This window comes from Oryctolagus cuniculus, chromosome 16 (genome assembly GCF_964237555.1).
Source record: "Oryctolagus cuniculus chromosome 16, mOryCun1.1, whole genome shotgun sequence".
NCBI lineage: Eukaryota > Metazoa > Chordata > Mammalia > Lagomorpha > Leporidae > Oryctolagus > Oryctolagus cuniculus.
In genome coordinates this window covers 19,319,020-19,345,281 of record NC_091447.1, presented here as the reverse complement: position 1 = coordinate 19,345,281, position 26,262 = coordinate 19,319,020, and the positions used below count along the sequence as shown (strand labels likewise).

General features: G+C 39.8%; 1 protein-coding gene across 3 annotated transcripts in view; it reads right to left on the bottom strand.

The window, feature by feature from the left end:
* The window catches only part of TAX1BP1 (Tax1 binding protein 1), a 90,602-nt gene that overhangs the window by 64,013 nt on the left and 327 nt on the right, over nucleotides 1-26,262 (bottom strand). For 2 of the 3 annotated variants that reach the window (XM_051853244.2, XM_008261562.4), the window contains exons 2-5: nucleotides 20,157-20,325; nucleotides 8,559-8,661; nucleotides 4,658-4,845; nucleotides 742-900 (exon numbers count right to left, since the gene is read on the bottom strand). In XM_051853244.2, the coding sequence (XP_051709204.2) occupies nucleotides 742-900; nucleotides 4,658-4,845; nucleotides 8,559-8,661; nucleotides 20,157-20,318 (612 nt within the window). In that variant the 5' untranslated portion in view covers nucleotides 20,319-20,325. Of the gene's footprint in view, nucleotides 1-741; nucleotides 901-4,657; nucleotides 4,846-8,558; nucleotides 8,662-20,156; nucleotides 20,326-25,177; nucleotides 25,903-26,262 lie in introns of those variants that run through there. The other variant, XM_051853246.2, reaches the window with a different exon arrangement.

Genomic DNA, 26,262 nt, shown 5'->3' with positions numbered 1-26,262 from the left:
AACTGTACCTTCAGGGAACAATAGCTTAATCCTGTCAAGAGATATAAGTAAATTCAACTAGTTGTTAGACTGTGAAACTTATAATCACAATCTATATATATATTTTGTCAGAACAAATTACTTTCCTTGTGAAAATGGGTGACTTGTTTTCTCTTTTCATTGTTCTCAGTTTCTTTCTTAAATCTATTTGTATCTCTAATGAAGTCACACAGTTTTCTGCTTATACTTATTCTGTGCTCAAAAAACAGTGCCAGTTCTAAGCAGGTGTTTTTTAGGGTAATCTGTAGTATTTCTCAAATCATTAGATGTGAAACAAAATTTCAAAATTTTGTCTAATACTATATACCATTTCATTGAATTCTGCATTTTTTGAAAAGAATTTATTCTAGCACGCTTTAAGTATTTATCATTTTCAATATTTTATTTCTAATTATATCTATAAACAAAAAAACTATTCAGTAATCTACAGTGTAATGTAAAACATCTGGAAATAGTTGTCAGGGACTATCTAATCAAGCCTGGTACCAATAGTCTAAAAGTATTTTAACCATCTTAAAACATGAAAGAAGCTGCAGCAGAAGGTTAATAGGAACTGACCTATTCTTGTATAAATGTCTACTTAAAGGCTACTTTTTTTCCAATACCTAGTTCTCTCTCACTTTAATTGCTTCAGTTCTTGGAAAAGGTGGGCTCCAGACAACACACTACCAATTCCAACCAGTCACACAGGACACAACTAACCTTCTGCTCTGCCTGCAGTTGCTCACATCTTTCTTTTTCATGGATAAGTTCTCTCTCCATTCTCCCAACTTGTTCTCGAAGCTGAGTTGTTTCTTTCTCCAGAACAGCAATTAATTTTAACAGTTCTTCTTTCTCTTTCATGATTTTCTCAATTTTCAACTGTAAAACAAAAACTCGAGTCATTTTTAAGTCTAAATTTTGTTACTACAAATTTACTTCTCCATTTCAAAAACAAATGAGGAAATTAGATAAAGAATTTTTACCTTCTGTCTACTTCCTATCAATCAGGTTCTTATTCTGTTAGAAAAATTTATGAATCAAACTTAAGGTACCTCTGATTAGGGCTGAAAATATTATAAGAAGGTATTAAAGTAAAATAAGAAGTTATCTGCTTGATTACTTTTTAAATCAGTGCTAAAAATGAGGCACATTAAGTTTCATAAATGACTTAAGTACTGGGCTATCTTATCTGGAGTAATCAAACACATCAAGAAGAAAATCGCTCTCTTCTTGAAAGCACTCCCATAGGAAATCTTTGCATCTATTAAGAATGTATCTGTTGAAATGTTCATTTAAGAGATTACCATGGCAAGTTTTGGTTCTTTAAGGTACCAAGGAATAAATAGTTCTTATGTACAAGAGTATTTTAAAAAGTTCATGGTAAATGAAAAACAGAGATTTTGGTGTGAAAAATTCTGAAATCCATGCATACAAGGGGACTTTCAGAATGTTGTTAAATTAAAATTATGAAAAAAACTATGTATGGTTGGCCCCAAAATAAACTGAGGTTTTAATTAATCTTTCCGGGCCGGCGCCGCGGCTCACTAGGCTAATCCTCCGCCTAGCGGCGCCGGCACACCGGGTTCTAGTCCCGGTCGGGGCGCCGGAGTCTGTCCCGGTTGCCCCTCTTCCAGGCCAGCCCTCTGCTGTGGCCAGGGAGTGCAGTGGAGGATGGCCCAGGTGCTTGGGCCCTGCACCCCATGGGAGACCAGGAAAAGCACCTGGCTCCTGGCTCCTGCCATCGGATCAGCACGGTGCGCCGGCCGCAGCGCGCTGGCCGCGGCGGCCATTGGAGGGTGAACCAACAGCAAAGGAAGACCTTTCTCTCTGTCTCTCTCTCTCACTGTCCACTCTGCCTGTCAAAAAAAAAAATAAATAAATAAATAAATAAATAAATAAATAAATAAAATAAAAAAAAATAATAAAAAAAAAATTAATCTTTCCATGAATCTTTTGATGCACCCTCATATATAAAGGCCTTTATTTAGCTAAATTAAAACATCTGTGTAAATAAATTTACAAATTTGAAGACCAAAATGTAGACTGCAATAATTTATTAATACAATTGATCCTTACAGGAATACTAATAGGTCAGGAATATCAAACACCAATATTCTAAAAACTAATAAAGGGACCTAAAATAATAGTAAATAAAATTAAGTAAATATTTCTCTTACAGAAAAGTATCTTTTATTCTAATCAGGAAAGAATGGAGACTGAGAGGCAAGATTTTTGCAAAGGAGGAATTGTACATTAGCCGGAAAAATAAAATGCTTTCCTGTAGTATACATCAAATTAGTCTCCCAGGTTCATGAAATCAGAGTGGTTAAACTCTAAAATGGTTGAAAACTTTTAGAATCATGCTTTTACCTCTTCCAACAAACCCAGTCAAAATGTTAGGAGTAAACACTCTGAAAAAGGAGAAGTTTATTCAATTACTTTTTTCATGCCTGATCTATTTTTTAAAAGTTTACTTATGTGATTTTTGTTTGTTTTTTTAAACTAAATAATTTCAAATGAAATTATAGACATTTCACCACTAAACACTTCAGAGCAAGCATCTCCTAATAAGGATAGTCTCTTTTAAATCACTACTATTATTGTAGGTAAGAAAATTAAGAATAATTTTATATCGGCCGGCACCACAGCTCACTAGGTTAGTCCTCCACCTAGTGGCACCGGCACACCGGGTTCTAGTCCCGGTCGGGGCACCGGATTCTTTCCTGGTTGCCCCTTTTCCAGACCAGCTCTCTACTGTGGCCCGGGAAGGCAGTGGAGGATGGCCCAAGTGCTTGGGCCCTGCACCCCATGGGAGACCAGGAGAAGCACCTGGCTCCTGTCATCGGATCAGCGCGGTGCGCCGGCCGCAGCGTGCCAGCTGTGGCGGCCATTGGAGGGTGAACCAACGGCAAAAGGAAGACCTCTCTCTCTGTCTCTCTCACTGTCCACTCTGCCTGTCAAAAAAAAAATAATAATAATAATAATAATTTTATATCATCCAGTAGATAGATCACAAACATCCTACATTACCCTTCTAAATCTGCTATCTAATCAAGGATCACATTGCAGGACTACGTCTCATTAATCACTTTTAACACCAACGGGGACTCAGATAATGTCTCACATTTCTATTAATTTTGTGTATTAGATAAAAACATTAAAATTTTCATGAATGTGGAAACATAAAAGACTTGTCAAAAATAAAAAGTTTATCTCAGAAATATTTACTCAAGAGACTGCAACTTAAATTTTCTTTATAAAGTACCCTTTGTGGATTGAAAGAAATGAAATAGATCATGCTATGAACTGGAGAAAAGCAGAAGATAAACATGGATGTCAAAATGCCCATAATTTGTCTGTTGGAGGCCCTGAGATCAGGGTGGTCTATTAAGTATTCCAAAAGCTGTAATATAAATACTAACTACATTCTTCTTAAGAGCTAGGTCTGTTTCTGAATAGCCAACATTCAAATACCAGGCTAAAAACCTTGATCATCAGGCAGTTGTCACCACAAAATGCTTTAGTCACCCCATAAAAGTTACATTTCTGTATTAGAGATAAGAGAGGAATTTCTGGAAAGAGGAAGGAAAGATATGAAAAAATTCACAATAAAAATGACTGATTCCTTCTAACCTTTAAGGCTGTCTAATAAGAGTATTTGTATCTGTAATTGTTTTTCCTCTAATTTCCATTCTTCAAGGTAAATAAAGTAAAATCAAAAGCATAAAATATTTTACTTGAAAAAAAGTCACCCATCTGATTATAAATAAAAAGTAATGACCTATAATACACAAAATATGGATGTGCATTACCCAAAATGCATACTGAATCAACTTTAAATAAAAATTTGTCTTTTTACAGTAAAAAACACTATACACAATTACAGTAACTCAAATCCAGTATTCTGGTTTTTTAAGTATAAAGATGTTGGGAAATATGATCGTGAAATGACAAAAAGTTCTATATTCTCTTTCAATGACTACTAAAATTTAAGAAATGCAGTACTATTAGATCATCTATATACTATTAGATCATCTATATGCATATATATCATTTATACTACAACGAGTCTCATAACTGCACAATATGCAATTTTTAAAAAAGTGAAAAGCTTGTCACCTTTTCTTGTAAATTATGGTTAATCTAAGCTTATTCATTTGATAAGATGAACAAAAAGAATTATTCTAAAAATGTTCAATCTAAATTAAGAAACTTGTATTCACTTGACACACTTGAGAAAGCATACTCATAGCTCATAAAGCAAAGTTCACATCCAATCAGATTTCTCACTTTTATCCTCTCTCTCATGCTTGAGGTCCGAAGTCTATCCTATTCCACAATCAACAAATCACGCTACCAAAGAAGAAAGGTAAGGGTAAGGGAACATAAGGATGCTTAATGTCTAATTTCTCTCAGTAGGTGTTTCCTGCATCATCTACTATGCACAAAATACTCTTAGGCTCTAAGGACAAAGTCCCTGCCATATAATTGTAATGAAAAGACTTTTAGGTCTTTTAAAAAAGAGAGTATACATTTACTACTTTAGTGAAAAGCATTTGATTTTTGCAGATACTCTTAACCTGAAAATTCTTAAAATGCCAGCCAATATGAGCTCTGATTCATTGTTAATACCAACCTCAAGGAGGCCAGCTTTTGTGGTCACCACCAGCATGTCAGAATTCCCTTCATCTTCCATCGTAAGTAACTCTTCAACCGGAGAAGAAGCTCGAAACTGGAAAGGTGTACTTGCTCCACGAATTTCACCCTTATGGGTAACATAACAGAACTGATAAAATTCGCCATCATCATTTGGAAGGTAGTACCCTAAGAGGTAGTAAACAAATATTAAAACTTTCTATTATAAAATTAACATTATTTCAATGTAATTGAGCAACACTTGCCATCTCTCATTCCACACATTGTTTCTGGCACCTATGTTCAATATGTCTTTCCTACGGCTATTCACAAATTATACCAACTGACCGCCTCCTTTCTTCTCAAACATACCCAAACTTTTCATATTTTAGATGTAAAATTATTCTATCAGAAGATCCTTTCCTTCTGTATCTTCACTAGAGCAAAACCAACTCATATGGAAGAGGTGAGAATGTATTCTACCACGGGAGAAGGACTGCAGAATACTGGAGAATGACCAGTATAAAAATCTAGGAACTAGGAATGGAGGTGAGAATGTCATTTAATGAACTTTTTTTCCAATTCTAAATTTAATACATTTAAAAGACAATTATTAACTAGAAAACATGCTGCATACATGAATTGGGTAAAGGCTGGATATAGGGTGAGGTCTGTTCATGCAGCCATCTGGGGAGTGAACCAGCAGATGGAAGCTCTCTCACTCTGACTCTACCTCTAATTCTTTCAAATAAACAAACAAATCTTTAAGTGCACACACACACATATAGCCCATTAGAGTACACTCTGCATTACTATTTCTTATACACATGTCTTTTATCTCCTACATCAGATCTCAAAAACATGAGGGTAGATACAGAGATTGAAGGCAGATGCACACTTATTTTTATTATATGTTTGTGCATATAACATATTCCAGAATACCCCACAATGACTTATAAAAAAGAGGCATTCAACAAATGTGAAATGAATATACATCAATATATATTACTGAACATGAACATATTCACCTTAGAATATCCACTCAAAAATCTATAATCAATATACCTGCTATTCTTTTATGTCTTGAAACTTTCAGCTTCATTGTTGTGATATCTACTTCATCTGATTTCAATGTTTAAAAAATAGCTAGCTTTTCTTCTTAGAAACAAAGAGTAGCAGCAGAGAATATATAAGAATGATTCAAAAATGTTCATGGGGCCAGCCTTGTAACATTAACAGATTAAACCATCACCTGCAATGTCAGCATCCAATATGGGGACTGGTTTGTATCCCAGCTGCTCTACTTCCCATCCAGCTCCCTGTTAATACACCTGGGAAAAGCAGCAGACCATGTCCAAATCTTTGGACACCTGCACCCATGTGGGAGAACCAGAATAAACTCTTGGCTTGGGCCTGTCCATCCCTGGCTGTTGCTGTCATTTAAGGAGTGAATCAGCAGATGGAAGACCACTCTCTCTCTCTGCCTCTCAAATAAATAAATCTCTTATAAAAAAAAAAAAAAAACACTAAATAAATCCTTTCAAAAAATACTAGAAATGTTTACCCAAAAATTAAACTGTTTTCTGCTTTCTTAAGTATGCATCTGTATGCTAAGTAGTTACATTTAAAAAACTTTTTCAGTACAGTTTCGTTTTTTTACGTATCTTTTTTAAAGATTTTATTTTTATTTACTTGAAAGGCAGAGTTATAGACAGAGGGAGAGAGAAAGACAAAGGTCTTCCATCAGCTGGTTCACTCCTTAAATGGCCACAACGGCCGGAGCAGGGCCAATCCAAAGTCAGGAGTCAGGAACTTCCCCTGAGGTCTCCAACATGGCTGCAGGAGCCCAAGCACTTGGGGCATATTTCACCACTTTCCCAGGCCATAAGCAGAGAGCTGGATAGGAAGAGCTGCTGCCGGGACATGAACCGGTACCCATTTGGGATGCTGGCACCCAAGGCAGAGGTCTAACATACTATGCCACAGTGCCAGTCCCTAGATATCTTCTTTTAGCTTGGGTGCTGTAACGTAAACTTAATTTTCAACATTTTGAACAAGGTAACCCAAATCAGATAACAGGTAATTTGAGGAGAAAGCAAGCTTCTTAAGGGGCAGGTGCTGTGGCGTAGTGGGTAAAGCTGTGGCCTGCAGTGCCAGCATCCCATATGAGCACCGGTTCAAGTCCCAGTTGTTCCACTTCTGATCCAGCTCTCTGCTATGGCCTGGGAGAGCAGTAAGATGGCCCAAGTCCTTGGCCCCTGCACCCACATGGGAGACTAGGAAGAAGCTCCTGACTCTTGGCTTCAAATGGGCACAGCTCTGGCCATTGCTGCCATCTGGGGAGTGAACCAGCAGATGGAAGACCTGTCTGTTTCTCCCTCTCATTGTAACTTTGAGAAGTAAACAAATAAATAAAATCTTTTTTTAAAAAAGCATATATAAATACATAACAATATTTACTGTAATAACTTAAGAATAATTTCAATAGGTTCTTCACAATTCTATACATTTTATGTACATTAATACATTATGCTTAGATACAGCCCATTAACTTCTCAAGATAAAATAGAATCTATGGCATAAAAAAGGGCTAAGAATGATGAAATACAACATAGTAAAATTAGAATTATTATATAAAATGACTCCACAGCAAGTTCTGTGATAGATTTCTGAGTAAGAGAATTTTTCCTTTTTATTATCGTAAAAAACAAAACATACTACCTTAACCATTTTTTTAAAGATTTATTTATATGAAAGGCAGAGTTACTCAGAGTGAAGGAGAGGCGGCAGCGGGGGGGGGGGGGGGGGGGTCTTCTATCCGCTGGTTCACTCCCCAACTGGCTGCCAACAGCTGGAGCTGCACTGATCCAAAGCCAGGAGAGCCAGGAGCTTTCTCCAGGTCTCCAACATGGGTGCAGGGCCCAAGGACTTGAGCCATCTTCCACTGTTTTCCCAGGCCATAGCAGAGAGCTGGCTCAGAAGTGGAGCAGCCAGGACTCAAACTGGCAACCATATGGGTTACCGGTACTGCCGGCAGCAGCTTTACCCACTCTGCCACAGCGCCGGCCCCAACCTTAAATATTTTAAAGCATACAGTTAAGTGCTAAAGCATACTCATATTGCTGTGTAACTATCACTGCCATTCATCTCCAAAATTCTTTTCATTCTAGAAAACAAGAAATCCTGTACTCCTTAAACAGCAACTCCTCATTCTTCTTTCCCCCTAGATCCTGGAAATCACCTCTCCATTTATCTCTGAATTTGTTTACTCGAAGCATCCTCATGTAAATCAAGGCCTTCTGTATTTGTCTGACTGGCTTATCTGACTTAGCATCATGTCTCTAACTTCATTCATGTGGTAGCGTGAATCAGAATTAGCTGAATGAGTATTTTTTAACACATACGCAACATCAAGCTATAGCAACAATAACTTTTATACTACTCACTTAGATCCATCTTATATAAACTTTTACCTGACAGAATGAACGTAACTATTCCATTAATCCTGCTAATAATCCTTGTGGTTTTCATCTAGATTACTTTCCTCACTTCCAACTTGTTACAGTATTCTAGTATCAGAAATACTACTGTTTTCTTATTTGAAGAAAAAAAACACACCACAGGGTGAAGATTTAGAAAGAAATCCATTCTCATTTTCAATGAAAGAAAATAAAAAGACATTTCAATGTCTACATAACATATCATGTGGCCTACAGTACCCAGAAATATCTAGTATAAATGTAACATAAATAGACATTCTTACACATTTTTCTAAACAAAGATACTAATTCAACTTTGGCACCTTGGACATGTTTAACAGATAATTAAAATGGGGTACAAATATTTTTAAAGGCAATAAAAAACATCTAGAGTCACTCAGTTCTGTAGTTTCCAGCCCTTACCTTGAAATGCTAGTACACAATTGACCGTTGATCCTTCTACATAATGTTCAGGCATAGGAGACCATAAAAAAGTGTAATAATCACGAGCAGTACTCCATCCAACCTACAGGAAAATAACCAAAAAGTGAGAAGTGGGGGGCAGTTCTGAGTAAATAGTTTAACATAAGCCTGATACTATATAGCATACTATTTCATACTATAATCTCAAGTTAAAACATACATTTAATACTCATGTGTCTACAAGTCAGTATTTTAACAAGACTATCTAATTAAGATTTATTAAGCTATAGCCTCATGTTATAAAGATCTACAGATTGAACACCAGAGTTGCTGCTGTGCATTAAAATACAATGTCATCCAGATATGAACACACATGCTCAAACATAAAAGCTATTCTGCTTAAAATTTGATTTCACTGAACAGAGTTTTTAAAGCTTTTTATTTTATACCTCAAATTCAAGGATTTTTCAATTTTGCTTAGGCATCCCTTCCGCTTAAATTCACTAATCTTTCATTGGAGTCGTCTTATTGTAGGAATCTGCATAAATTTCACATAAAGACCTTTCACACCAAGATGTTTATAAATACAAGAAAACCCCTATGCTTCATCTATTGCTAAAACATTTTCAAATAACATGAATATATACTTCACAAATCTATTTCTGTATTTTCCAGATGGACTATACCATGTTAAATAACTCAATATTAGAGACATTTAAAATAAGTACTAGCTATCCATTCGCTAATTATATTACAAGAAATTATGCCTCAGCCACAGAGTTAGGCTCTCCATGTTTTATGATTACAACTGGCTTAGAGAAAAAAACGGAATACGGAAACTGGGGGAATCTCAGTCACCTTCATCTCTAAACGCTGGCTGAACTATAGGCTACTACCCAGCAGGAGTGATAAAATCAATTCATTTGGTTCATGATCTCCATTTAATTTTTAATTACATATAGTAAGTGTTGCTTCATGAAGATGTTTTCTCAGGTGTAGCTGCATGCAACTTCACTGGGCTGTCTGTCTCTGTCTCTGTCTCTCTCCCTCTTCCTCATCTCCTTTTCTTCCTCCCTTCCTCCTTCATGCTCTTTCAAATCATTGAATTGATTTCTGGGTGTCATGGTCAAAAATACTTGACACTTTCATTTCTCTATATCTGATTCAAGTAGCAGTGGGAAGTACAAAGATTTTGTTTTTGTTTTTGTTTTTATAAATTAGGAAATAAAAGGCTAGTTAGTACATGGCAGTCAGAATCTGAACTCAAAATTCACGTTTTAACCATCCAGACATCACTCAGTCCTCCCATAGAATATAAAACACTATTCATACTTCCTGAAACTACCTCCCCTTCCAACGCTGATTTCTTAACTATACAATTCCTAAAAGTAGTACAGTTGACAACAGGAAAGAATAAGAAAAAAGGAAAAGCTCTATTCCTTGGTTGCTTTCCATGAGAGAAAAAAAAAAATGGATAAAAATGAGATTTTTTTGCCAGATAAGAAAAAGATGTAAAAGGGAAGGACGTCAGCATGGGGATGACAATTTATCAACAAAGTACAGTCTGAAATGCATTTCAAAAACCAATTATACAGTTGCAGTACTCCAGGCAAGCTCAAAATCAAGAACAAGCTATCTTAAAAAGGTTTAACAAAAAAAATGGGGCTGGTGTTTTGGCACATCCACTTATGATGCCATTTCATATGGCATCCAATCCAATTACACTTATGATGTCATTTCATATGACATCCAATCCAGTTCCACTTCCAATCCATCTCCAAATGCTTGAGCCCCTCTCATCCATGGGAGACCCAGATGGAGTTCCGGGCCTAGGCCTGGCCCAGACCTGGCTGATGCAGCCATATGAAGTGAATCAACAATTGGAAGATGTCTGTCTCCATGTTCGTCTGTGTGTCTCTCTCGTTCTTTTTCATCTCCTCCTCCTCTTCCTCCCTCCCTCCCTGATGCTCTGCCTTTCAAATAAATAAATCCTTTAAAAAAGAAGGAAAAGCATAGCTATCTCATTACAACCACAACGGCTCTCCTCCCATGCCAGCACAATTCAGAAGGAATAGGAAGAAGAGCCCCATTTGATGTTTCTCCTTTGGCAGAGAAATGAAGAGAATATGTATCCAACATTCTGGCTTTTGAGTGGTCCACCTGAGGTGCAGGGGAACCAGCACAGGTGGGTCACCTAGGGACCACTGAAGATCAAAAGACTGCCATATATCTTGTTGCCTGCAGTACCTCACACACACACCAGAGGGAGAAAGAAATACAAGTTCCTGAAAGGGGAAATGAGTAAATCTTAATTGGGAAGTTACCCACAAAAGCCCAAAAACACATTCTCCCTAAAAAGCTCAAGAGGTCCCAGAATCTCCAGCCAAGCTGGCAAAGTCATTCTGAAAACAAAGCAATTTCATAAAGGCTGAGAGTATTTTATCAAAGGCACAAAACAGCAAAAGTAACAAGGCAAATGAAGAAACAGGGAGATAGGGCCCAATCAAAGTAACAAAACAAATCTGGACAAACTGATCCTAAAGAATCTGAGGTCAGTGGATTATCTAACAAATAATTTACGATAATCATCTTGAAGTTCAATGCACTATCAGAAAACACAGATAAACAAGCAAGAAAGATCAGGAAAACATGACTAAAATGAGAATATTAACAAGGAAACAAACTAAAAAGAGCCAAACAAAAACTCTGAAACTGAAGAATAACTTATTTGAAAAGTCCACAAGAAGGTTTCAAAATCTGCTTTAATTAAACAGATCAAAGGATCAGCAAACAGCACCTCTTTTGAAATTACTGTTAGAGGTACAAAAATTTTAAAAAATAAATAATCAAGAAAAGTAAGGATTAAGAACTTAGGGAAAATAACCAGACAGGCAACAATTGTGTGTGTATGCGTGTGTGTATATAAAATGAGAATTCTAGAAAGAAAGGATAAAATGAGAAAGGAACAGAGAGAATACACACAGAAACAATAGCTAAAATCTCCCAAATTTGAGGAAGGAAATGGACAAATTCAAGAAGCTCAAAGTACTCCAACTAGTATAAATCCAAAAAGACATTACACATAAAAACAAAGACATAGTACAAACTGCCAAGTCAAAGAGAGAATCTTGAAAGTAGCAAGAGAAATGTGATTCATCACATAAAAGGGGATCCCACAAGATGATCATGGACTTCTAAGCAGAAAAATCACAGTACAGAGGAAATCCTGTAATAACGTAATGGTGGTACCTAAATCAGTTTTAATTCTGGTATAGAACATAAAGATAAATGCATAAAAACTATAAACTATGTTAAAGGATACAAATTATATCTTTCTGTATTTTTTAACATCAATAAGTAGGCAGGAGATGTAAAATAATAAAGTCTTCTCATTGAATTGAATTTACCAACTTAAAATAATTATAGCACATATTTTATGTAATTCCCAAGGTAACTACAAATAGAAAATACCTATGTAAGATGCACAGAAGAAAATGAGAAGGGAATCAAAGCATGTCACTATAAAAACAACAAATCAACAGGATGGCTGTTTGGCCCAACATTGGGCATATTCCATGTCAGAGGACCTGAGTGCAAGTACCAGCTTCACTCCCCATTCTAGCTTGCACTAATGCAAACCCTGGAAGGCAATAGGTAATGACTCAAGTAGTTGGCATCTTGCCACCCACGTAGAGACTCAGATTAAGTTCCTGGCTCCTGCCTTTGGTCTGGTCTATCCCCAGCAGTTCTGGACATTTGAGGAGTAAACTCATGGATGGGAGATCTCTCTTTACCTCTCTGCCTTTCAAATAAATTTTTTAAAAAAAGATTTATTTACTTGAAAGGCAGAATTAGAGAGATGCAGAGAGAGAGAGAGAGAAAGTCAGTCTTCCAACCTCTTGTTCACTCCCCAAATGGCCGCAAGGGCCAGAACTGGGCCAATCCAACGTTAGGAGCCTGGAGCTTCTTCCAGGTCTCCCACAAGGGTGCAGAGACCTAAGGACTTAGGCCATCTTCTACTGCTTTCCCAGACCATTGCAGAGAGCTGGATTGGAAGTGGAGCAGCAGGGACTACAACTGGCACCCTCTCCTCTCTCTGTGTAACTCTGACTTAAAAAAAAAAAAAAGAGAGAGAGACGAAACAGTAATAATTATATACCAGCAAATTGGATAACACAAAAGAAAGGCATTATGCCTATTGATAATGAAGAAATAAAAAAAATCTGAACAGACCTATAATCAGTAATTTAAAACTTCCCAAAGGCCGGCGCCGCGGCTCACTAGGCTAATCTTCCGCCTTGCGGCACCGGCACACTGGGTTCTAGTCCCGGTTGGGGCGCCGGATTCTGTCCCGGTTGCCCCTCTTCCAGGCCAGCTCTCTGCTGTGGCCAGGGAGTGCAGTGGAGGATGGCCCAGATGCTTGGGCCCTGCACCCCATGGGAGACCAGGAAAAGCACCTGGCTCCTGGCTCCTGCCATCGGATCAGCGCGGTGCGCCAGCCGCGGCGGCCATTGGAGGGTGAACCAACGGCAAAGGAAGACCTGTCTCTCTCTCTCACTGTCCACTCTGCCTGTCAAAAAATAAAAAAAAAAAAAAAAAAAAACTTCCAAAAAACAGAAGCCCAGGACCACACAGCATCACTAGATTATTCTACTAAATATTTAAATACTTCTCAACTCCTCAAAAAAGCTGAAGAGGAAAGAATACTGTGAAACCCATTTTAGGAGGCCAACATTATCCCTACCCCAAACTGAGATAAAGACACAACAAGAATACTACAGAACAATATCCCTGAAGCATACTGATACAAAAATACTCAACAAAATACTAGCAAACCAAATTCAATAATTACATATCATCACTAAGTAGCAGGGAAAAAAGATGATCATCTCAAATGATGTATTCAAGGCATCTGACAAAATTCAACACTTTCATAATTTAAAAAAAAAAGTTAGAAATAGGAAGAAATTCTCAATAATAAAGGCCACATACAAAAAGCCCACAACTAACATCACTCTTTATGAAAAACTGAAGGCTTTCTCTAAGACCAAGAACAAGGCAACAAAGCCCCTCTCACCAATTCAACATAGCACTGAAATGTCCTAACCTGTGCACTTAGGCAGGAAAAAGAAATACACGGCATTCAAACTGGAAATGAAGGAATAAAACTATCTGTCCATAGATGAAAATATTTTATATATAGAAAACTCTAAAGATTACTTACACACATAAACAAATGAATTCAGCAAAGTGTAAAGCATAAAACCAATACATAAGTCAATGGCACTTCTATACACCAGCAATCAATAATCCAGTAATAACATTAAGAAAACTGTTTTTATTTACAAGAGCATTAAAGAGAATAAAACACTCAGAAATAAATTTAATGAGATCAAAAACTTCCACACTGAAAGCTATTAAATAAGAAATTAAAGAAGATACCAATAATGTGGAAAGACATCCAATGTCCATGGATTAGAAGATGTAATACTGTTGAAATATCAACAGTACCCAATGTATCTGCATTGAAGTTCATATGGAAACCTCAAAGGACCTCAAATAAACAAAATAATTTTGAAAAAGAAAAATGTAAGTAGAGGCCTTATGTATCCCAACATCAAAACATATTATAAAGTTATAGTAATGAAAACAGTTTGGGGGCCAGCACTATGGTGTAGTGGGTAAAGCTGCCATTCTATATGGGCGCTGGTTCAAGAACCAAGTGCTCTACTTCCAATCCAGCTCTCTGCTATGGCCTGGGAAAGCAGTAGAAGATGGCTCAAGTCCTTGGGTCCTTGCATACGCATGGGAGAGCCGGAAGAAGCTCCTGGCTTCAGATCAGCTCAGCTACAGCCATTGCGGCCATTTGGGAAGTGAACCAGCAGATAGAAGATCTCTTTCTCTCTCTCTCTCTCTCTCTCTCTGCAACTCTGCCTTTCAAATATATAAATAAATGTTAAAAAAAAAAAAAAAAGGGAAGGAAGAAAGAAAACAGTATGGTACTAACTTACAAGTGGATGTATAGAACAATGAGACAGAAGAGAGGGCCCAAAAATTAACTATAAATACATAGTCAAATGATCTTTGACATAAGGGGGAAAGGAAAGGCTCTTCACAAGCGGTGCTGGGAAAACTGCATATCCACATACAAAAGAATGAAGTTGGACCTTTACCCTATACACAAAAATTAACTCAAAGGCCGGCACCGTGGCTCACTAGGCTAATCCTCCGCCTTGCGGCGCCGGCACACCGGGTTCTAGTCCCGGTCGGGGCACCGGATTCTTTCCTGGTTGCCCCTTTTCCAGACCAGCTCTCTACTGTGGCCCGGGAAGGCAGTGGAGGATGGCCCAAGTGCTTGGGCCCTGCACCCCATGGGAGACCAGGAGAAGCACCTGGCTCCTGCCATCGGATCAGCGTGGTGCGCCGGCCGCAGCGCGCCAGCTGCGGCAGCCCTTGGAGGGTGAACCAACGGCAAAGGAAGACCTTTCTCTCTGTCTCTCTCTCTCACTGTCCACTCTGCCTGTCAAAAAAAAAAAAAAAAATTAACTCAAAATGGATTAAAAACCTAAATATAGGGCCAGCACCATGGCTCACTAGGCTAATCCTAGTTTTACTAATAAAGATTTACTAATAAAGATATGGCCTCAGGTGTAGTTCTTTCCCTGCATTTTTACTAATTATAGAAAATGCCTCCTGAACTGATTAAGCAACTCTGTTGTCCACTTTTTATATTCCTATCTCTCTTAACCAAACTGGCAGAGAACAATACTCGAATGCCTGTTCACATGAGGCTTAAATCTCACTTTAATGGATAACCTCTGAACAAATCAGATGGGAAGTGTAACAGACAAAAAAATCTTCATGAAATATAAAGTAATAGAAATGTTACATGCTTATTTTGTTATAATTAAAATTAATCAGGGGCTGGCGCTGTGGTATAGTGGATAAAGCCTCCACCTACGATGCCAGCACCCCATAAGATACAGTCCCAGCTATTCCACTTCTAATCCAGCTCCCTGCTAATGAGCCTGAGAAAGCAGCAGAGGACAGCCCAAGTCCTTGTGTCCCTGCACCCATGAGGGAGACCCAGAAGAAGACAATGGCTTCAGCTGGGCAGTTGCAGCCATTTGAGGAGTGAACCAGCTGATGGAAGATCTGTCTACTCTCCAACTCTGCCTTTCAAATAAATAAATCAATCTTTATTTTGAAAAATAATCAGGCCGGCGCCACGGCTTGCTGGCACCCCAGGTTCTAGTCCCAGCTGGGGTGCCGGTTCTGTCCCTGTTGCTCCTCTTCCAGCCCAGCTTTCTGCTGTGGCCCAGGAAGGCAGTGGAGGATGGCCCAAGTGCTTGGGCCCTGCACCTGCATGGGAGACCAGGAGGAAGCACCTGGCTCTTGGCTTCGGATCAGCGCAGAGCGATGGCCATAGCGGCCATTTTGGGGGTGAACCAACAGAAAAGGAAGACCTTTCTCTCTAACTCTGCCTGTCAAAAAAATTAATTGAAAAATAATAATCAGTACAGGAAGAGAGAAGTATAAAAACTATAAGAAAAAAAATTTCAAAACCTGCCAACCAGTCTATGATCCTTGTCTGGCTTCACTTACTTCCTCAACCAGCTTTGACTTCACAGCCAGTTAGGATTTTTTTTTTTTTTTTTTTTTTTGACAGGCATAGTGGACAGTGAGAGAGAGAGACAGAGAGAAAGGTCTTCCTTTGCCGTTGGTTCACCCTCCAATGGCCGCCGCGGCCCTCGCGCTGCGGCCGGCGCACTGCGCTGATCCGATGGCAGGAGCCAGGTACTTATCCTGGTCTCCCATGGGGTGCAGGGCCCAAGCACTTGGGCCATCCTCCACTGCACTCCCTGGCCACAGCAGAGAGCTGGCTTGGAAGAGGGGCAACCAGGACAGAATCCGGTGCCCCGACCGGGACTAGAACCCGGTGTGCCGGTGCCGCAAGGTGGAGGATTAGCCTAGTGAGCTGCGGCGCCGACCTGCCAGTTAGGATTTCAATAATGCACTCAAAACCACCACAGGGGGCCAGCACTGTGACATAGTGGGTTGGGTTTCTGTCTGGGGGGCTGGAATCCTATATGGGTGCCAGTTCATGTCCAGGCTGTTCCTCTTCCAATCCAGCCCCCTGCTGTGGCCTGGGAAAGCAGTGGGAGATGGTCCAAGTGTTTGGGCCCTACACCCATGTGAGAGACAAGAGAGGCTCCTGGCTCCTAACTTCAGCTCAGCTCAGCTCTGGCCATTGAGGCCATCTGGGGAATGAATGAACCAGTGGATGGAAGACTTCTCTCCCTCTGACTCTGCCTCTCTCTGTAACTCTACCTCTCAAATAAAAATCTTTACAACAAATAAAATACCCGGTACCCAGAGTACTCTTTATCCCCTCAACTTCCCTTCCCATTACAGTCTGAATGATACGTACTTTTGGCACTCTTCACACACAAATCTGGGTAGTGATCCTCTATGAAGAAAGTCATAAAACTGCTGCTTACCAATATCCTAGTTACCTACTCCAATTTCCTGAAACAGTCTTCTAACAGTTTAAGGCCGAACCACCCACGTGGGAGACTCAGAAGAAGCTCCTGGCTCCTGGCTTCAGATCGGAGCAGCTCTGGCCACTGCAACCACCTGGGGAGTGAACCAGTGGATGGAAGACCTCTCTGTCTCTACCTCTCTCTGTAACTCTTTCAAATAAATTAAAAAAAAAAAAAAAACAGAATCAGAATGCCTGTTCACTCTTAAGAACACTCTCACTTCTGTGCCTTTGCTTACACCATTTTCCTACTGGAAAAATGTCCTTTCTTTCCCTTCTTTTCTCACTCCCATTCTTACAGAAAAACCAGTTCTCCACTAGCGTCTTTAATTTGATATCAATATTTCCATAAACCAAAACTAATACTGATTTCATGAGGCTAATAATGAATTTTTTCCCAACATGGAATCTGGCAAGCCCAAAAACTCACACAAAAAGTTAACAAAAATTCATGTATTCAGAAGTATCAAATAATAAGAGATTCAAAAAAAGGGAACTAAAATGTCATTAAAAATTGAAACTGTTTAATCCAAATCTAGTTTTTCTGTCCTGTATCAGGCTAGACTTTCACCTCTAGATACTTTTTTAAAAAATATTTATTTATTTATTTGAAAGGCAGAGTTACAGAGAGGCAGAGAGAGAGAGAGAGAGATTGATCTTACATACACTAGTTCATTCCCCAGATGGCCACAATAGCCAGAGCTGTGCAGACCCAAAGCAAGGAGCTTTTTCCAGATCTCCCATGCAGGCTCAGGGACCCAAGGACTTGGGCCATCTTCCACTGCTTTCCCAGGCCACAGCAGAGAGCTTGATCAGAAGTGGAGCAGCTAGGACTCAAACCAGCACCCATATGGGATGCCGACACTGCAGGTGGCAGCTTTACCCGCTGCACCACAGCACTGGCCCATACTTTCAATGTGCCCAATTAAAGCAGCTAGAATTCTTTCTGCTTTACTATTTAACTTGAATACAGGCTAGACAAAAAAATTTCAAGCCTCTGAAACCACATCTACGGGGCCAGCGCTGTGGCGCAGCAGGTTAAAGCCCCACCTGCAGCACCAGCATCACATAATGCCACCTGTTCATGTCCCAGCTGCTCCTCTTCTGATCCAGTTCTCTGCTATGGCCTGGGAAAGCATTAGAAGATGGCCCAACTCCTTGGGCCCCTGCACCAGCGTGGGAGACCCAGAAGAAGCTCCTGACTCCTAACTTTGGATCAGATCAGCTCTGGCCATTGCGGTCATTTGGGGAGTGAACCAGTGTAAAGGAAGACCTCTCTCTCTCTGGCTCTACCTCTCTCTGTAACTCTTTCAAATAAATTAATTAATTCTAAAATAAAATAATCACATCTAGAATACAAGATTCTGAAGGAGATTCGAGTGATCCAGGAGATAGTAACTTTTAATGATTGCATATTCATGACATTAGTTTGCTCAAAAGACACTTAGTATAAGTTTTAGTTCCCCCACTACATTGTGAAGAGTTAAAATTGCCATAAAGCCCCAGCACAACAAGGCACCACTAATTATCACCCCAACAACAATTTTCAACCAAATAATACACAAAGTGATTGGTAAAATATAAGGATTGGGACCCTAGCAAACAAAGAATTTACTATCCAGCCAAGTAAAATACTCTCCTAAAACAGGGTAAGAAAATATGAGCAATATTTAAGCAATGCAAAACAAGGGGAAAGCTAACATGACAAGAGCTGTATAAAATTAATTACAGCCAGGCCAACACTGTGGCTCACTTGGCTAATCCTCTGCCTGTAGCGCCAGCACCCCAGGTTCTAGTCCCGGTTGCTCCTCTTCCAGTCCAGCTCTCTGCTGTGGCCCGGGAGGGCAGTGGAGCATGGCCCAAGTGCTTGGGTCCCTGCACCCGCATGGGAAACCGGGAGGAAGCAACCGGCTCCTGGCTTCGGATCGGCACAGTGCTGGCCATGGCGGCCACTTGGGGAGTGAACTAACAGAAGGAAGACCTTTCTCCATCTCTGTCTATAACTCTACCTATCAAATAAAAAATAAATTAATTAATTACAGCCAGCGCTATGGTGTAGCCGGTAAAACTGCCACCTGCAGTGCTGGTATCCCCTATGGGCACCAGTTCAAGACGCAGCTGTTCCACTTCTGATCCAGCTCTCTGCTATGGCCTGGGAAAGCAGTAAAAGATGGCCCAGGACCTTGGCCCCTTCACCTGCGTGGGAGACCCAGAAGAAGCTACTGGTTCTTGGCTTCAAATCAGCACAGCTTTGGCTGCTGCGGCCAGTTGGAAAGTGAACCTACAGATGCACGTATCTCTCTCTCTCTGCCTCTCCTTCTCTCAGTGTAACTCCTTCAAATAAATAAATAAATCTTTAAAAAATTTATTACAAATTACTGGAAGAGACAGTAAATGAATCTTCTAAATGAAGATTTTTTTTCCAGTAAAGAATGGAAAAGACAGATTCTGAAAAAAATTTTTCACAAAACTGAATGAGCATGAACCTTTTGATCAGAGAAGAAAATCTGATGAATATTCCCAACATTTGCTTTATACTAGTGAGCACTGTTAAATTATTTTACAGTGTTTACAAAAATGATCCTGGCCGGCGCCGTGGCTCACTAGGCTAATCCTCCACCTTGCGGCACCGGCACACCGGGTTCTAGTCCCGGTTGGGGCGCCGGATTCTGTCCCGGTTGCCCCTCTTCCAAGCCAGCTCTCTGCTGTGGCCAGGGAGTGCAGTGGAGGATGGCCCAGGTGCTTGGGCCCTGCACCCCATGGGAGACCAGGAAAAGCACCTGGCTCCTGGCTCCTGCCATCGGATCAGCGCGGTGCGCCGGCCGCAGCACACCAGCTGCGGCGGCCATTGGAGGGTGAACCAACGGCAAAGGAAGACCTTTCTCTCTGTCTCTCTCTCTGTCCACTCTGCCTGTCAAAAAAATTAAAAAAAAAAAAAAAAAAAAAAAAGATCCTTAATGTAGAGTCAAGAAAAGGCCAGTATAAGCTATTCAATCCATTTAAAAAGAAAATTAAAAATTGCCTACATGGAAGACATATCCAAAAAAATTTCTTACCTTGAATATACCAACCCAATCTTTTGAATGTGGATGGATATACGGAGTCAAGGTGTAATGACATTCCAGGTGTGCATTAGGAAGATAACTCTTGGCCACATTTTGAAAGATGACATGTGCAAAGTTGGAAGTCTGCAATGGGACTTCTTGAAAGGATGTCATTGTGAATCTGGAACAAGTAATTCATACAAGTTAAATAATACCAACCAAGAATAAACTTGTACTTCAGAAAATGCCTTACATTTAACACAAATTTCATAGATATTTACATAACATTAATTATTGAGAAGATACACACTTTCAATATTGAAACTTTTCCTTAAAATATAAAACAGAAAAATAACTAAAGCCAATACAGCTCAGAAAGTTATATGAGTGTTAAAAAGTTATACCAAAAAGCTCTCAAATCTCCTGGAAAGCCTAGCCCTTTGCTTCTGTTTCAACCAAAATTAAATGAACAAGAGGTGTTTTAGTGCACACACTGCCAATATAAACCTGTTGGCCCCTAGCAACATACACTAAAAAACAGAAACAAAGACAGTTAAAAGTCAGGGTTTTATTGGTTACTGGTCAGTTAACTTTTCCTTTTAACATAGAACCTATGAACTTCATTTGCCTCCCACACCCAGCCCATTCCATCCTTCTCCGCTTTCCCATGTTCTAGGTCCTATAACTGAACCTAATACCAACCTCTCTGTGCCTGGATTCCCATCCCATGTTGTGACCCCAAAGGCCAGCATCTCTCAACACTGTTACCTATTAGAACCATTAGGGGCCTGAAAACAGAAACAAACAAAAAACCTTCTGGAAGTGGGGGCCTAAGTACACTGCATATACATATACAAGGGTACTTCAAAAAGGTCATGGTAATTTGAATTAAAAGACTCAGTACAATCACTGATTCTACAGTACACATAAGAAACTATGACTAATCTTAAGGCACTTGCTTCTGAGTCATTAAAACAGATATCCCTGTAGGGGAAAAGTGGGGCAAGATTTTTGCTAACCAAATTAATCTAATTTACTTCGCAAATCAATGAACTTTGTACAGCGCAAGCACAACAGTAAGACTCAACTCATATTTTAGCAATTACGAAGAAGCCTTACTGCTAAGGCCTAAAATAGTTTACTTTTACAAATGTTTCTTTTGCTGACATGTTTGAAATATTAAGGTAAATTTTAAGTTTTAAAATAAGCACTTCAGAAAATACCAAATTTTCTTATAGTGTCCTCTCTGCTTCTGTTATGGTCAATGTACTGCTTAACTGAACAATATAGTAGACATCTCATAAAGAGACCATTAAAATTAACCTGAAAGCCACTGTATGTCCTTGCAAGGACTTCAGCGTGAAGGCTAATCTTCCTTCACTTCTGCACTAACACATGAGCTTTACTGCCAACAATTCTACCTCACAGAGAGACAACAGTGAATACTCCCCTCCTGGTAACCAAAGCCTTCAGGAAAATGAAAAGGTAGCACTTAAAACACTGGGGAACTCCACTTAAAAAACAACTGCACACTTTTATTACTTTGGTTTGTTTCTTCCAGAGTTGCATGTGCTAATCTGGGCTCCAGAAGGTCATGATACTAATAAAGTCAGGATAACCTCTTCTCAAGTGAATGGCTTCACAAAAATGGGGGGAAAGTCCACCTATTCCAGTTCTTTCAAAAACACTCACTATAGTAAGATACCAGTAAGAGAAACTAGCTCAATCAGTTCTATGAACCTCTATCAGTTACAGCTTCCAAAACTAATATTTTTCTATGAAGAACGTGCTTGGGTTTCTCTGAGAAAACATTCAGTAAGGAGAAAATAAGCTAGTTTAGGATAAGCTTCCCATGTTTTTAATTAAAAGCTTTTTAAAGTTGAAATCTTTCTCAAAATTGAACAAGCTAATTCCTAAAGCAAACTAAATCAACAGAGCTGTAACTATTTGCTTATAAAATAAGGTAATGGAGTTTAAACTTTTATTTAATATCAGTTAAAATTTTCCCAAAAATTCATAACCCAGTTACACAGATATGTATTTGTTTATGAGTAGATGCTTATAAATCCATCAAAAGGGACTCAGAGAAAGTACACACCAGTCTTTACTTAAGGGACATGTGTAAAAACAGGACATAAGAGAACTTTGATTTTTAGCTCATTGTTTGAAAATTTCTACAAGTATATAATATTTTAACTGTTTTAAATGATCATGTTAACATGAAATTTCATTTTTAAATCCTCTTCCCAAAATTTAAGTATTTAATAAAAAACACCAACATTACACTTTAAATATATTCAAGTTTGTAAGATAATTTGTAATCTTCCTGGTAACAGCCCTCATTAATCTCTAACATTCGAACTTTTTAAAAAATGTCAATGCTACTTTAAATACAGAAATATTTGTAAAACTCATCCCACCATCCTCATTTGGTTTTATTACTTTATTAAGTTATAATATAGCTTCAAGTTATTTTTAAAAAGTTAACATGGATGAATATAATCTGCGTATTACATCATTAATCCAATTTAAATAGGAAACGAAAATTTCCAATTCCCAGAGTTCCTCTGGTTCACTACTCCCACTGATAAATACAACGAAGAGCTGAGCAAGCTTACGAAAATGTCAGAATTCCCTAAGAATGCCAAAGCCAAGAGCATTCGAAGTCCCATGGAGAACTAATATGCAAAGTCACTGCATCACCTTGTGGTAATGCCTGGGAAGTGTAGCTTCACATCATGAGAAAAAAAAAAATACAAAGTTTGCTCAGTTGGGGAGGAAATACAGCTCCTACACATAAAGGGAAGCAGAAGCAAGTAACTTTACCATGCCAAGTTCTACTTCCCATTCTCCGAAGTGCACCTCCAGAGAAAAGAATTCAAAGACTAGCAAGCCAAAGATTAGCAAACTTTTTTCCAGTCAACAGTTAAAGGGCCAGCCAGATGTGGCTGGGAAACAACATCTTACATACAAGCTGGCTACAGTGCCTCCTGTTCCAGGTGTCCTACTACATTCTCTTAAAGCTCTAAACCTCTTAAATTTTGAAGACTTTTGTAATAATCCAATTCTCTTATTTGGGGAATTTGTTAATGTCTTAAAAAAAGATAAATAACATGTAGTGGGAACTCAGTTAAAAATACAGCTAAAATAAGTTTGGGAAAGAAAAAAGTATGTTAACGCTATCTTTAGTTCCTCCTCTTAGAATTTTCAAGCCCAAAAGAGATCTGGCTTTCACTGTAATATTTTTTCAGTGATTCCTGATACTTGTTTTACTCAACCAGCCCAAAAATGTAAGCCTTAATCAGCTTAGTAGAAAATAGACTACATGGGGGCCAGCACCATGGCACACTGGGTTGGTTAATCCTCTGCCTGTGGCGCCAGCATCCCATATGGGCGCCAGGTTCTAGTCCTGGTTGCTCCTCTTCCAGTCCAGCTCTCTGCTGTGGCCCGGGAGGGCAGTGGAGGATGGCCCAGGTGCTTGGGCCCTGCACCCACATGGGAGATCAGGAAGAAGCACCTGGCTCCTGGCTTTGGATTGGTGCAGTGCCGGCTGGAGTGGCCATTTGGGGAGTGAACCAACAGAAGGAAGACCTTTCTCTCTGTCTCTCCTTCTCACTGTCTGTAAGTCTACCTGTCAAATAAAATTTTTTTAAAAAATAAAGAAAATAGAATACATGAAGAACTTCAATGCACTTAATACAAAAAGTCAAATTAATCTTTTTAATTTAGATAATTACTTTAGTCCTAACAATTAAAACTGAACAAGAAATAAGCAATTTTGTTATACAGGATAATATGGTTATGGTGATTCTATTTTTTAAAGTTTTGATCAGTTAGAGTACACTATACTACTACTAAGTGAAATGTCAAGGTCTGGGACTCTAAAAACTCCAAGGGAGGGGCAGACATTTGGCACAGCAGCTAAAGGGCCAATGAATTTCAGTCTAATTCCATTTTCCACTTCAGCTTCCTGCTGATGGGTGAGGGAGCTGGCAATGGCCAGAACATTTGAGTTCCTGCCACCCATGTGGGAGACCTGGATTGAGTTCCTGGCTCCTGAGTTGAGCCTGGCCCAGTCCCATCTGTCACAGGAATTTGAGGACTCACTTTTGGTCTCACTCTGACATTAGAGAGAGAAAGCACAACTTCAAGTGAAAAAACAAAGGTACTGGAGGAGGTAATGAAACAAATTAGCAAAATATGCCTCCTCTTACAGTTCATTCTCCTTTCACATGTTTGAAGATTTCCAAAATAAAGTTAGTAAAAGCAAAGCAAATAAGCAAATCAAACAGACTAGTAATAAAAACTCCAAAGATGACCTACTGCAATACACTGCATTTTAAAATATGAACACTTTGTGCCTTTAAAAATGCTGGAATTCAGCTAGTGGTTGAGAGAGTTTTTATGGAAAATTTTTAAAACTCCCATTTAAACAAATAATGAATCTTTAAAATCATCTCCAAACTTCAGTCCTATAGGACAAACGAATGAAGGGAAAAAAATGCCTGGTATTCAAATGGTCTCCAATTACTCATACTTAAAGATTATCAACTGGTTTATAGACTTCTCCTTCAGAGATGATGTTAACAACAAACTTCTGGAGATAGAAGCGGTGTCTCCAGTCTATTAATCTGCACTCTCACTAGGACCCTGTCTCCAGAATCCTTTACAGCTAAGTGCTCCCAGGCCCTGCCTGGCCTCACCCACACCATTTTTACTTACTTTTCAAGTTTATGTAATAAACTGGTTTCTAAAATGCAGTGATATTTACTTATATATATTAGGGAATTTTTATGTTCTTCTAAAAGCTTATTTGGGGCGAAATATTTAAAAATCAGAGTGCATAAAGCCCAAATTTTACATAGTATCCATTCCAAAAGAATGCAACTCCAGTAAACTAAGCATGTTAAGTAATTCCTCCAAAGAAGTACAGGAACAAAGTTACAATCTTTCATTAATATTTAACATCCTATTAAAAGGCTGCAAGTTAGAACTCCAAAATGTTTGTTAGGAAAAAGGTTAATTCTACGCACCTGCTGCAATCCCAACTGTAAACAGAGGACTGCAGTTTAAGAACGTGATGACTAGAAAAACAAGAACTGCAATAGGATGTTTTTTAAAGTTTAACGATCAAGTTGCAAAAAAACCGGGAAGTGTAATAAGAAGTCCGTCCTAGCATAATCAAATAATCCTTCAAGAAAGCACAAAGGAGAGCGCCTGACCTCAGCCCTCTACCTTGGAAGGGCACTTTGAGGACGAAAGGCCCACGTTTAGACTAACACGTTATTCAAAGCATCTTTTTAAAGGCTTCTGGAACTGAAAGCCAAAACGATAATTAGTAACTGTCCTGGCACAGTTCTCTGGAATTTTCCCATCAGCGGAAAGCAGACTTGAAGAAGGACGGTTTATTTTCCCCATCTACATCCTTAGCACAACAGCAATTCGTAACTACTTCATGAAACCAAAAATCAGTCTGCAACGCCACAGCGTATCCCAGCAACTTTCACCAGGAAGGCGAACACACACAGGCTCGAACAGGTTCACGAACGCCTGCCGGGACTTGTGCGCAACCTGCGGACCCGCAGCGGCTAGGAGTGGGCAAGCCAAGGCGACTAAGCAGAGACAGACGCGACTCCCCGCTGGATCCCCAGGCGAGGGGGCAGAGCGGGCCGATCCCGCAGCCCGGGTGAGCAGCCGACCTGGCCCGGACAGCTAGCTCCGCCCGGCCCGCAAAAGTAGGCGGCACCGCGAGTCTCCGCCTCCTCCTCCACGGGCGACTCAAACCAAAACAGCTGGGTTTCTCTCCGCAGTGGCGAACCCGGCCGTCCTTTCGGGACACGACCAAGCTCACCTAGCCGCGGGCGCGCACACATATACTGCCCTCAGGACACGCGCCCCGGAGCTGAGCCTCGGACCCCAGAGGTTCCGCCCGTCTCCCCCGACACCCCGCGGGTCGCCCCCGTCCCACACGCGCCCCCCAGGTCGCCAAGGCCTATCCCACGGGCCTGCCCGCCCCCGCGGGGCGGCCGCCCGTCGCTTTCCCAACCCCCCGGCTGGCCCGAGTTGCCCACACCGCCGTCACAAGTCGTAGTCCGGGAGAGAAGGGGTGACTGCAGAA